Here is a 13,389-nt window from a genome sequence, read left to right on the forward strand (position 1 = left end):
GCTTGTATAAATAATAATTGAAGTCATATCAACCCAATGGACCTACTGGGATATTATATCATACATCATTCATAAGTTGGTTAATTGGATAAATCGAATGATCCGAACTCCAAAATAATAATTGGTCTATAATACATCCATTCCTCTATGAGTCGCTTATGAAAGGACCATTGATTGAAGCATATTCGAGATGTGGAATAGAAGTTCGTTGGAAAATTATTCCAAAGAACCATCAGAGTGACCGAGTAAATATTTTTAGTATGGCATCATTGGCTCCCACGAGTCGACATCAAAATAAAATTTCAATGAAGAATTAGAAATTTTGAGAGATGAGCCAGTTCTGGATTAAAAATCTCTTTAGTAGAGAAAAAATAGAAATTTTCCATAATAAAATAGGAAATTGCCAATAAAGAACAATAATACACACAACAATAATAATATAGCACTTGTAAAAGCAAAACTTGCAATTATGAAATAAGAATTTTCCATAAAGAAATCAAAATGTTCAACGAAAAAATACAAAATTTTCATGAATAAATCAATATTAGCAATGAACAATTAAAGAAAATATTTTATAATTATTTATTTCTAATATTGGTGATTCTGAAAACAATAAATTTCTACAGCAATGCTACGCAAAAGAAACAACAGTAGGAGGTTTTATTTGGATCTCTAAGATTACATATTAACTTTGTGATTCTCTGATAAACTTTTCGTTGTAGGCGTTCAGTTCAGATGCTTCGCTGAGGTTAATATCTTAACAATTTCCAGTAGCTCCAGAGCTATGGAAGGTCCCAAATACTCTAAGGAATCTATAGGGATATTCAGTGATGAACTTTAAAATTATTTAAAAATATCACTAATAAAACAATTTAAAAAAAAAATTAAAACATAGGGATATTTTGGTAAATTTCTAAACCATTATAAATTTTTCTCGAAATTTTTATAAGATATTCGCGAGTCCACATTTTTTTGTATCCTCCTGATGCATCGAAGGTGTGCGAGTTCTAGATATCCTAATACCTGATACACATTACAACATGATAACATAATCAAAATTTTCGACTTCATGAAAATTTATAATTTCCATGCTGGGTTTAGTTTATTTTGAATCAATTGAAATTGTCCATCTTCAAAATTGTTCGGATTAACCATATGTTTTAGTCACAAAGTGTTTTTTTTTTATTTTTGTACTTGAAAAAAAAAACCACGTGGTCACGGGGGGGAGGGGGGTCTGCCAAAAGACCACGATAAGCCACATGGGGGGAAGGGGGGTTGAAAATCTTCAAAAATATGACCACGTGGTTTCTGGATGGCCCCTTTCAATGCTTTGTCGGTAGCATCCAGAGATGCATCTGAACACGAGAACGCGTGTTCGTGTTCAAAACGTTCTGAGCAACATGGCAATCATGGTCAACTTTGTTTTAGCATGGGGAGAATGGTCTTGCTTGACTACCCTTTTCAAATGTTGAGTATTTCATGAAAACTGCATTATTACATGCCAAAGCTTATTTTTCAGAATAAAGTGATGTATGGACGAAACTTCCACAACACTCTAAGGAAATGAAAGGAAAAATTGAATTGGGCACATATTGAAAATTTATACTACCCCCAGAAGCACCTAAAATTATTTTTCTGGTTTTCAGGCATTTTTTTTTCAGCTAAATCTAATGAAAAGTCATAGAATAAACCCTCTAAGCATCCTAGTATCAATGACAAAGTGGTAGATAATAGTCTAAAGAAGCTATCAACGACTAATCCTTTTATTATGTGGAGTTAAATTGATGCATTCAGACGATATTTTTACGAAAAAGTCTGAAAAATCACAAATCTCGTTTGATGCACCTCTAAATCTCCATGGATTTGGCTGAAAATTGGTCAGGAGACTCCATTTAAGATACTCATTGAAATAGAGGGGTGGCGCTTTGAATCTGAAATACTTTTGAAAATGGTGAACAGATCTAATCTATATCCTTTCCCGTCAAAAATTGCATATCGTTTTATTGTCTCAATCGATTCTTTAGCTTATTAAAGGTCAACTTTCTCTATCTTTCAACTCTCTCTCAAGCGTCTAACTATTTTAGAAATCGAAAACAAAAGTTGAAAAAATGCTGCACGAGTGAACCAGTCTGAAAAAATAATTCGTTCAAAATCAGGCGGATGTTAGCCCAATCTTGAAAAACAACACTTTTTTAATATTTTTTTTTGAATTCTAAAAATACTTAGAGGCCTCAAAAATATGGGTTTCTATGGGAAAGTTGACTTTAAATAAAATAAAGAATCGATTGAGCAAATAAAAAATGTTGAGGGGAAAGGTGAATTAGCTACTAGTGAAATGCCAATGAAAGCAGCGAGCAAAATGGCTGGCGAAGTTTCAGAGCGATCATTTTTCCAATTTCCGTAATTTCCGCCACGAACAAAGCATCATCCGACTTATACATAAAGCTTCATTCAAAAATAGTCAATAGTTTCAAAATAGTTGAAAATAGTGACTTTTTGCGAGAAAAAGTGACTTTAGTGACTTGAGGTTGAAAAAAGAGACTTTTTAGTGACTTGCCCGAAAAAAGTGACCAAGTCACTAAAAAGTGACCCGCTGCCAGGCCTGACCTCGGGAAAATAAACAAAAAATGGTGGGATCTCGATGAAAAAAAATAAGTGTGTAGGTTGTGCCATGCCGTCATGGCCGACCCAAAAGCCCTCCGGATCTTTAACACCAGCTCCTTGATGTCCTTATGCGCATTATGCTTCTTGTCGACGAACTCGTGGAGCTCTTCTGTCCAGTATGTTAAAATGTATAAAAATATAAAAATATTACAGCATATATGATGTAACAAAAAGGCTCCGTTCGATTCGACTCATTCTATTCAATAATGCGTACAAGAAATGGATGTAAAATTAAAGGCTATTGAACGCAAAAATATGAGTTCAAATATTTCCTTGACGTGTAATATTCAGAATTTTTAACAGTGTGGGCAAACCTGCCCGATCCCACTCGAGTTTTATTTTCGATCTGTCAATCATTTAGTTGATTACAGCGTCGCACTCTAGATCGATTTCAGTTTGAGCTTGATGGCTTTCTTCAGAACTCATGAAATCATTGAATTTTGACAATTTTTCTACTTTACCCGTCAAATTGCACAGTTAAAAATTCTGAAAATTACACACTACGTAAATAATTGAACCCACATTTTTGTGTTCAAAAGCTTTCAATTTTATATCCAACTTTTTCTTGTACGCAATATTGAATGCAAGCTCCATAGTAACGACGACCTGTAATTTTTGAAAGTGATGGAAAAATGAGTCGAATCGTACGGAGCCTTTTTGTTACATCATATATGCTGTAACATTTTTATACTGTGTGGTTGACTCTCAGAATGTACAAACACAGCTGATCCCAAGACCAATCGATTGGTGAAAAAATCTTGCAAATCGTACAGATTGTTTGTGAGTTATATTGCTAGAACTTGGAAAACAACGACTTTTGATAGAAACCATGTTTTTAAGCACTTTAAGCTTGAAAATAACTAACATGATCAAAACCTAAACGGAACGAGTCATGTTCACAAGACTTTTAGAGCACACCAGAAGCTTCCATTTATAGGTTCTTGTGATGCTTTTCGGCGCTTATATCTCTTGATAGATTTTTTTGATACTTGAAAATAGTATTTTGGACTAAATCGACCTGAGCCACCTCGAAATTTCATCCAAGTTTGCTGAAATTTTGACTGAAGGCATTAGCATAAGAATTTTGATAGTTTTTGAAAATAGGAAGAGATCTAATACATACACACACACATACAGACATCATTTCAATTCGTCGAGCTGAGTCGGTTGGTATATAGCACTATGTGTCTCCGAGCCTTCTATCAAAAGTTCGTTTATGAAGTGATCCCAAAGCCTTTACGTATACTTAGTATGCAAGAAAGGCAAAACGCCTACGTACTATCGAGGTATTCTTGTAGTTCATTTTGCGAGATAATTACGACTAAAGTTTTTGCTTTTCCTTATCAACATCTATGTAACTCTAAACTTCATTATAAAGAATTTGTCTCCAAAGACCTTATTGATCGTTCCAATATGTTCAAATATTTATTCAACTTGTATTTCGTTATCAATGCTCACTCAATTTGATTGTTATGGGCTTATTCGCATCAGTCTGCTTCTGATGATCGTCATACAGGATAGGTCATTTGAATTTTTCCATCCATCCATTTATTTATGCCTGCCAATATTACGGCGCACGCAAACCTCGCCTCGTCATCGACATCATAGTCTTGTTGGATACCTATTTTCTAGTCTAGGCGTGCCACGCAACCATCGCTCACCATGGCAGGCACTTTGTGTCACCGCGAATCGTCCACTCACTTGATATAATCGATTCCTGCGTGGGTGTACTACTTTTGGCGAAATTGGCTGTTCCAGTAGTTGAGGGTGTATGGACGAGATGCTCTGTTAACTGATGTCATATGACCACCGCCCGGGCAAAGCGCTGAGTAATAACAACAATTTAATACCATCAGCGTATGGCGTGAATTCACATCAACTTTCCAGTGCGCTCGTTGATCGTATCTGCGATATGTAAAATAAGAATTAAATTTTTTTTTCGTTACGACTCTAATTATTCTTGTTCTAAATTCAATTTACTTTCTGAGTTTTCCAAAAAGTTTTTTTTTTCAAAGAAAAACCACGGGTTGAAAATGTAAATAGTTTATGCACTAGTAAAAGGTGATGTTAATAATATCTTACCAAACGAAGGTCGCCCCAATTTATTTAATCCATAAGATATTTTTCATCAATTGCGCTACGTTTTTTCGTTAATGAGAAACCAGTTTGACCAATCAAACCGCTCCTTTTATGTGAGACTGGAGCAATTCGCCATGCAATTTATTACTTAATGAAATAAATAAAAAGACTAAAGAAATAAATGGAAACACACAACCCCCAATTGGTTAACCTACTAGGCAAAGTAGACCGGCGTAAATATGAATTGCTGAGCGCGTAGGCAGAAGATGAAATATAGGTAATGAGGCCAGAGTCATTGAACCAACTTTGTAGACAAACATTTGATTGATTTCAATTTTATACAACATGTTTTTTTTGATTATTTCCAGAAATTGGAACAAGAGAAATACATTCTGAAACGACAGCTGGAGAGCACCTCGAGCGAAAACGATGCCGTCATCCTGGAACTGCAAACCGACATCAAGCTGTTCAGGCAGAAGCTCGAACTGCAGGAGCAGCTCATGCGCCAAATGGAACGTGAGAAAAATCTACTTATCGAAGAGCTCACCGCCCAGAACACTCGCCTGTCCAACGAGCTGAAGAAAGCCAACGTCACCGAACTGCAGCTATCGACCCAGCTGCAGGAAATCAAAGAACAATGCAACCGGCGAACGCTCAGCATACAGGACCACGTGAGCAGTCTCGAAAGTCTGAAGCACGAACTGCGGATGATACTGGAGAAGAAAAACGACCTGGAGAACCGGTTGCACATGACGGCGAGCGAGAAGGAAAACCTCTCGGTAGCGCTGAACGAAGCTTCCGAGCGGATACACATCCTAGAGCGGAGCACCAAGGAGCAGGACACCAAGTACCAAATGACGGTGCAGACGCTGGACCGGCTGGAGCGGGAAAATGGAACGCTGAGCGAGCGGCTCGAGTCGTTCGATAGCCAGCGGTCGCATACCAGCGATCAGAACCACTCGTCGCTGCTGCAGGAGATGAACGGCGAGGACGATTCGATGATGGTGGACGGCACCGGCGGCAGCAACGACGAAGCGACGATCCTGCTGTACAAGGAGGCACAGTCGGTGTACAAACAGCTGAAGACGCTCTGCCAAACGCTGCGGAGTACGCACCACGATGATGATTCGGGTGAGTATTTATACGACATTTGCAATCATTGGATGTGGGTCGGATATCACTTATTTGAAATTGTTTGACGTAACTTGTTCGTAATTAGTTCAATCAAAATCAACTGCCTATTTTGCCATTGCTTCACTCGGTTTTGGGACTTGCTGCAGACCTCGTAAGCAATTTTCGATTAGCTGGCAGCAGAAATGGATAAATGAACCGTTTGTTTGAGAAACTGCGTATGTAACAAGCCAAAATGAGATTTTTATATATTCTGAATCCTCGTCCAAAAATACGTATTCTGGCAAAAAACACGAAAAAAAAATTTTATTCAGGAATGTATGACATTTTTTTCGTTTGTGCACGCACTTTGAAGAGCAATTATGGAATACTGCTTACAGTTTTCACACTGGAAGTGTTCCAGGGTGTTGAGTTTTTTTTATCTGTATCGAAGAAATCGAAAGATTCGGTGCCAATTTGTTCAAAAACAGATCTTTGTTGTTTGCTCGAAATTGTATAAAATATATCCATTTGCATATATCCATGCAGTTTCTCAAACAAATGATTCAAATGTGTTAACAATTAATTGCATATTATTCGGCAACTCGGCCGTACGAAAACCATTTTTGCCTTTCTCGTATACGTAAAGGCTATAGGATCACTCCAAAACCGAACTTTTGATAGAAGGCTCGGAGACCCATAGTGTTATATACCAATCGACTCAGTTCGACGAATTGAGGTGATGTCTGTATGTGTGTATGTATGTGTGTGTGTGTGTGTACAAAAATGTGAGACACACTTTTCGGTACTTAGCATTATTCGATTTGCTCGCAACAAGTTGCAGTCGACGCGGATTACGGTTTAGTTGTTTCTTAATGAAAATTGGCCCGATCGGTCATTGCGTTCCAAAGCTATTGAAAAAAACATTGTTTTTCTGCCAAGGGTCCCCCCTTGGGAAAAAAAATTCAAAAACGAAAAAAAAAATTTTTTTTCAAAGATTGCAGCAATGCATTCAAATGACTGCAAATACATATGAATTGATGGAAAAAGTAAAATCTATCCCCCTAAAGCGCTATTTCGACCTCTCTTATGTGTTTTTCTTATTATTTTAATGCGCGAGAAAGGCACCACCAACGCTAGGTGGATTGATCTGGGTTTTTTGTTAAATATCTTGGCTGTGCATATGCACAGCACATGTTTCGAAATATTGATATAAAATTTGCGAAAGAGAATCCACGTGTCTTGGAGGGACTCGAACCCTCAACTTCCTACTCTCTAGATAGACGTGATAACCCCTACACAACAAGACCACTTAAAGGTCACGTTTGCGGAAAAGCCATCAGAATCCGAGTACCAGCCTCCACCGCGGTTAGCTCTTTTTTGCAAATTTAATATCTTTCGGATGCTTGATTTGTCCAATCTTCACATGTGCTACTGTTGTATATCCAGAGTCAAGCGAGTGCACATTGTGTTAAATATGTTGTTAACGAAAGGGTAACTTTTTTCTTTAGCAAATAGTGTGATATTGTAAGGTTAAATAACTGTAAAGTTAACAATCAACGATCAAGCTGAAGTTGCTGCTGGTTGGAATCACAGAGAATTGTGTTGGATTGTTTGCCGAGACGAGAGAGAAAGAATATTACTCGTGATAATGCATTGCCAACCATCCCATCATTCGATCGCTTGAACAGGACAGTGATGATGTTGATCATAGTTATCTATACGGTCAGTAATCCAATTTCGTCTTGGAGACACAAATGTTCACAGCTCTTGTTGTAATAACATCTTCGCAACGAATCTATGATGCCTGGCCTTTACTCGTTCCTGTAATGGAACGTACACACGGTCAAGCAGTTTGACCAACATTGACTTCGCCTCTCGTTTATTCAAACATCCACCAAGTTTTACCAACAGCGACACGAACAATCAATTTATTCCACCAACAATATCACACACGAACGACCGAAGCGCCAACTTGAGCACCAACCATCAAAAAATATATGGGGGTTTGTGCAACTTCGCTACAAATGCTCAAACATGTTCGGCGAACCTTGACTCCACCCCCGACAACTCAAACCAAAATCAAACCGTTATAATTTTTTCCAACCGAGCCGCCAACTGTCAAATGGTTGTTCGAACAACTTCACACACGTTCAAACAAAGCAGCAACCAAAGCGTTTTCTTGGGGGCGGAGTCAATGTTCGTCAAACTGCTTGACTGGTGTGTACGCTGCATAACGCAGACTAGACGCCCACATGCGACGATTTTCCTAAGCGTCCATGGAAGGGTCATTTGGCCGAAACCCATTCGGCCGAAAGCCATTTGACTGAATGCCACTAGGCCAAACAGACCATTAGGCCGAAACACATCTGCCCGAATGGGTCATTTGACCGAAAGGGTCGTTTGGCCGAATGAGTCATTTGGCCGAAAGGATCATTTAGCAGAAAGAGTTATTTGGACGAAAGGATCATTTGGCCGGAAGGGTCATTAGGCCGAAAGGGTCATTTAGCCGAAAGGGTCATTTAGCAGAAAGAATAATTTGGCCGAAAGAGTCATTTAGCCGAAAGAATAATTTGGCCGAAAGTGTCATTTGGCCGAATAGTTCATTTGAAAAGTGAGAAATTAGGAATGAGAAGAGAGACGTCTCACTTCTCAGTTCTCACTATTCATTTTTCTCTTCTCACTGTAAAAAATGAAAGGCGCGAGATGTCTCACTTCTCACTCCTCATTTCTCACTTTTCAAATATCCTATTTGGCCAAATGACCCTTTCGGCCAAATGACCCTTTCGGCCAAATTACCCTTTCGGCAAAATGACACTTTCGGCATAATGACCATTTCAATGACCCTTTCGGCCAACGGACGTACCTCTGCCCCCTTTGAACTACTCACTTTTCACAGTGAGAAGTGAGAAGTGAGACGTCTCACTTCTTACTTTTCATTTCTCACTTTTCAAATGTCCTATTCGGCCAAATGACTCTTTCGGTACATAACATAAGTGCAACTTCGAAGAGAAACGGTATCCAAAAGTTGGCCCCCTTTTGCTTCTCACAAAAGTTGTATAACTGGTATAGGGAATATCGTTCTGTCATCATGAGAAAAGCAACACGGCACTACAAAGCGGTATATTGCGAGAAAAGAGAAAAATTCTAATTTTGCGGAGCAAAGAAGAAGAAGCAGACTGAGTGTCGGAAAGTTCAAAATGGCATGCACTGTACGAAAAGTGTTGATATTTCTTGATATCAAGAATATTTGAGAAATCTAAAATGTTTCTAAATCACATACATATATGACAAAATGTCTTCAAAGAATCATAAAACTTGTTTAAAAAATATAGCGGCATTTAACATTCTTTTAAAGTTGCATATTCCCGTTGATTTTAATAATCAACATTCACACCGAAAAAATAAACCAAAATTTTTTACCGTGCAACAAGTGATTTGACGTTTGCGGAACAGCTTTCCGACAGTCGACCGTCGGACCCCTGTTCGAATTTTTCAATCTTCTCGCGCTAAAAGTTAAGCCCTGCACGAACAAATAAATTAATCCAAAATTTGAGTTAAATAGCATATTATTCGGCGATTCGGTCACACGAAAAAAAATGTCTGTTATTTCACTTTGTATACGCCACGTAGCCGTGTTTCGTTTTATTTTCTCAATGAATTATGAAATAAAATATACATATATCTCACTCATTTTTAAGGTATCAAAAAAGATTAATTTTTCAAAATTAGGCCTTCATTAGGCAGAATAAATGTTGTTGTTGAACGCTTTTAAGTTTCATTCAGATCAAGGGCCGATTAAGTTAGTTCATGTTGATAGAAATACAATCTGGCCTATTGTGCGTTTTTTATCTATTTTGATGTAGGACTTACGTCTTTCTTTACTACACTGAAAGAAGCGCCATAGTAACGCTTACTATATCGAGGGTAAAATTAAAAACATTTTACCACTAGATTTGTGCAGAACGCAGCTCATATTTCAAACTACTGCGATTTGGTGTCAATTTTACTATGCTGTATTCAGTAACGCACAGTCACAAATTTGACAATGTTATTTTCAATTCTACTATATGCGAGTGGCAGTGGCGTAGCCAGAAATTGGTCTGGAGGAGGGGTTTTCCGAACATTTTTTTTTTCGAAAAAAAAAATTTCTTCTGAAAATTTTGTCTCTGCCCAAAACCACCCCCCTGGCTACGCCACTGGCGAGTGGCCTTGCACATGGTAAATTAAACCGCAAAAATATTTAATGTTCTACTCTGAGACGAGACCTGCAAAGAGGAAAAATTGTAACTTCAGCTGCTGCCAGTCAACTGCTGTCACAAACTGTCAGGTGCAACCAGCAGCTTCTTGAGTGAAAGTATTGGTATCCCAAATAAAATATTCCACATCATTTTTGTTTTACCAAGACTTTTCTACTTTAACGAGTATTCCAAACCTTCCGTTTAGCTTGTTAATAATCAGTAATAAACCTGTGTTTTGTTCCCGGTATAAAAATCCTTATGTAAATGAATAAACTATTTCGTGAATTAGATACACTTTTATTGTGCTCAGAAGGGTCCACCTGGGGCTTAGGTGAAACAGTCAAGTAAACAGTTGAAACTCGATGGTCAACTGTGATGAAAAGAAGAACAAGTGTCAAAACAAGAGAAAAGAAGCAGCGTCTTTGCAGGTCTCGTCTCAGGTTCTACTGTGCATATGACGCTGTAAGAAATTGTTTAGTAAAACAAATGTTGAGTCTCACAATTATTTTTATTCCCAAACATTCCAAATTGTGTTCATATTTCATTTTGATATACACCATTTACTTCGAAACCACTTGACGTTTTTGAAAACAAAACGATTGTATTTGGCACTCGCGGCACTTTTCCTGACAACCTTACCGGGACCACGGTAAGCAGGCAGCAGCATTTTCCAGCTCATTTTCTGTACGGCAATGAGCAGTAGAATACAGCGGGAATGCATTTTCATGTAACTGCGAGTATGCGTTCAATCAAAAGATATTTTAGTTACTAGATAAAGATTGTCGCTGTCCGGAACATCTTTTGCTGGCGAGGATAGGGGAGCTAAATGTCAAAGAAGGAAAATCCATACGATTTGACAGGTATGTACCACACATGTTTCGGACAGCAGAACAAAGGGAACCGAAGCGACAATCTTTATCTAGTAACTGAAATATCTTTTGTTCAATCAGATTTGGTGTTCCAGTTTTTGTAATCCCATGGAGTCAACTTCCGAACATCTCTCCCTGTAATAATTCTACAATTCTTAGGTGGCTGTTGACTGTTAACACATGTATTTCATCAACTTACCATAATATGCTCAAATTTATGCTGAATTATATCAAGTTAAATTAATAAAAGAATTTAATTTTCTATAAAGCAGTCGAAATAAATATGAAATAATCCGTTCAATTCCTCGGAGGGATTGTATCAATACTCCATGTTTACTGAATCAGCGACAGAGAAATTATTTTTCTCAAAAACACTGTGATTTAAAATTTACTATGCTGGGTAGGTAAAATAGTAAATAATCCATGGTCGTCTTAAACACAATGAGGGTTGATAAAAATGTATCATGCTCAGGAATACTATTTTTATGAATAGTAATAACAAACAGATTTACGATGATAATTTTACCACAGAATTATTATCAGTGTATACTGGGTGTCATTTAGATTTTTGGAAATCGAGAGTGTTACGCTGAAAGGGAAGATTTCGAACGTTACTAGCGCCTTTATCTTTCGATGGATTTTTAAGATTTATATATCGATCGACTCGGACACTCTCCAGCAATTTGCCAACTTCATTGAAACTTAAGATTTTCAACGATAAACTATTGACAATTTCAAATCTTGTCAAGGTCAATAAAAATTTTATATATAATCAATCTCGTGCATTCCTAACACGGACATCAGAATGCATTGCCACGTGCCTTCGGATCCACCGCAAGATTTACTTTGTGCATTAAAGAAGCAATGCCTTCCGTGTGCGAGTCATTACAGTTTGTGACAGCATCACGTACTGACGTGCTTTTCGCTCCCGCATTGTTTCTCGGATTTTTTTTACCTACACAGCATGCAGTCGCCAGCGGGAGAGCTCCTGGTGTGTCTGCGAGTGTGCATGAAAGAAGAGGGCGCATTTTTTTTGCCGTTCTATGCTTGATGATGGTCAGATGCAGTGGTGTCGGTTGCAATCGATGCAATCGCCTCGCTCGGAGTTCACGTCTGGAGGCTGCGAGGGCAGCGGTGGTGGATGAAGAATAATAATATTAGCCCAGAGAGATTCAGTCTGCTCATCCAGGGAAAATGATTGGTTTAATAATCCACAACTATAACAGTTCTGATTCCTTAGTAAAAAATCACATACACTATTGAATATAGAAATTGTTAAAAATAATTATTTTCATTTATTCGCAGTAGGCATTGGCAATTAAATGACACACATTCAGCAATGGTGTTGATATCCATTTTAAATTAGGGAATTTCCCGTATTACATGTAAATGTTTTAAAATAGTCCGCAAAAAATAATTTCCAGAAGAATATTTTTAATAAACATTATTTTATACTTTGGTTCTCATTTTCTGAGAAATTTTATTATTAAACTGAACTCATAGTTTGGAACCAAAACATTAATAGTAGTTTGTGCAACTAGTTGCAAAAAGACGAGTTGTACGTTTATCCAACGAGGCTGTTGAAATTAAATCCTTTATCACTCAAAGACGAACTGTAAACCAGATATTATGATCAGAAATTGCAAAATTAATTTCTAAAATCTATAAATTCCCTACATTTGCTTGAGTAAATAAGGGTTCAATAGTTAGGAACAATGCGATTCTAATTATGTATTTAATTATTAGTTCCATTTCCAGAAGTTTTGAAAAAAAAAACAAATCGCCAATAATTCTACATAGTATGAATGTTGTCGTTTCCAATATCAATACCTATACCAATCAAACCCCATAAATTCAAAAGATAAATGTAAATACGTTACGATTATTCAAGTGCTACGTCTACTCTTGGTTACGTTTAAAATATTACCCATCACTTTTTTGCAACTCAACTCATGCAATCCGCCTATTATTAGGTGATTAATATTTATCTTTACACCCTCAATCGCCGTTCTAAGATGAGTAGTTTTCTCTCGATTTAAACACTGGAGTAACCTGAAAATATTTTTATATATCTTTGATTAAGAAAGGGCCAAAATTATACTGCAGATGGATTAATCCGGGTTTTTGTTAAACATTTTGGCTATGCATATGCATAGAACATTTTTCGAAATTGATAAATTGATATTAAAGTTACGAACTCCAACCTTTGCGTGGTGTGTTACGGTGTAAGATCTACCATGGTCACTTTGTCAGCTACAGGCAAATCCTGACACAACGAATAGAGTAACTGTCCTATTTTGGACCCCTAGAGGAAGTGCATCCCAATACAGGTTTATATCTATTGAAATACAGGTTCAATATGGACGGAAATGAAACCATTTCAAAGATGAAAGTTTTATTTATGAAATAGAAATTCAAAATGAGCT

At 37.3% G+C, this 13,389-nt stretch overlaps 1 protein-coding gene across 1 annotated transcript; it reads left to right on the forward strand.

Moving 5' to 3' along the window:
• The first annotated feature begins 4,999 nt into the window (after positions 1 to 4,999).
• On the forward strand, positions 5,000 to 11,067 carry LOC134221612 (bicaudal D-related protein homolog). The gene is made up of 3 exons (XM_062700801.1): positions 5,000 to 5,020; positions 5,112 to 5,874; positions 11,045 to 11,067. Exons 2-3 carry the CDS (start codon positions 5,244 to 5,246, stop codon positions 11,065 to 11,067), a joined length of 654 nt encoding a protein of 217 aa, XP_062556785.1. The 5' UTR covers positions 5,000 to 5,020; positions 5,112 to 5,243.
• The last annotated feature ends 2,322 nt before the right edge of the window (positions 11,068 to 13,389 follow it).

The sequence above is a fragment of the Armigeres subalbatus genome, chromosome 3 (genome assembly GCF_024139115.2).
Source record: "Armigeres subalbatus isolate Guangzhou_Male chromosome 3, GZ_Asu_2, whole genome shotgun sequence".
Classification (NCBI taxonomy): Eukaryota; Metazoa; Arthropoda; class Insecta; order Diptera; family Culicidae; genus Armigeres; species Armigeres subalbatus.

Excerpts from the sequence above, each read along its gene's own strand:
- LOC134221612 (XM_062700801.1), top strand. The coding sequence starts at position 5,244 with ATGCGCCAAATGGAACGTGAGAAAAATCTACTTATCGAAGAGCTCACC. Across the intron at positions 5,875-11,044 it reads GCACCACGATGATGATTCGG|ATTTGGTGTTCCAGTTTTTG; the intron begins GTGAGTATTTAT and ends TTGTTCAATCAG.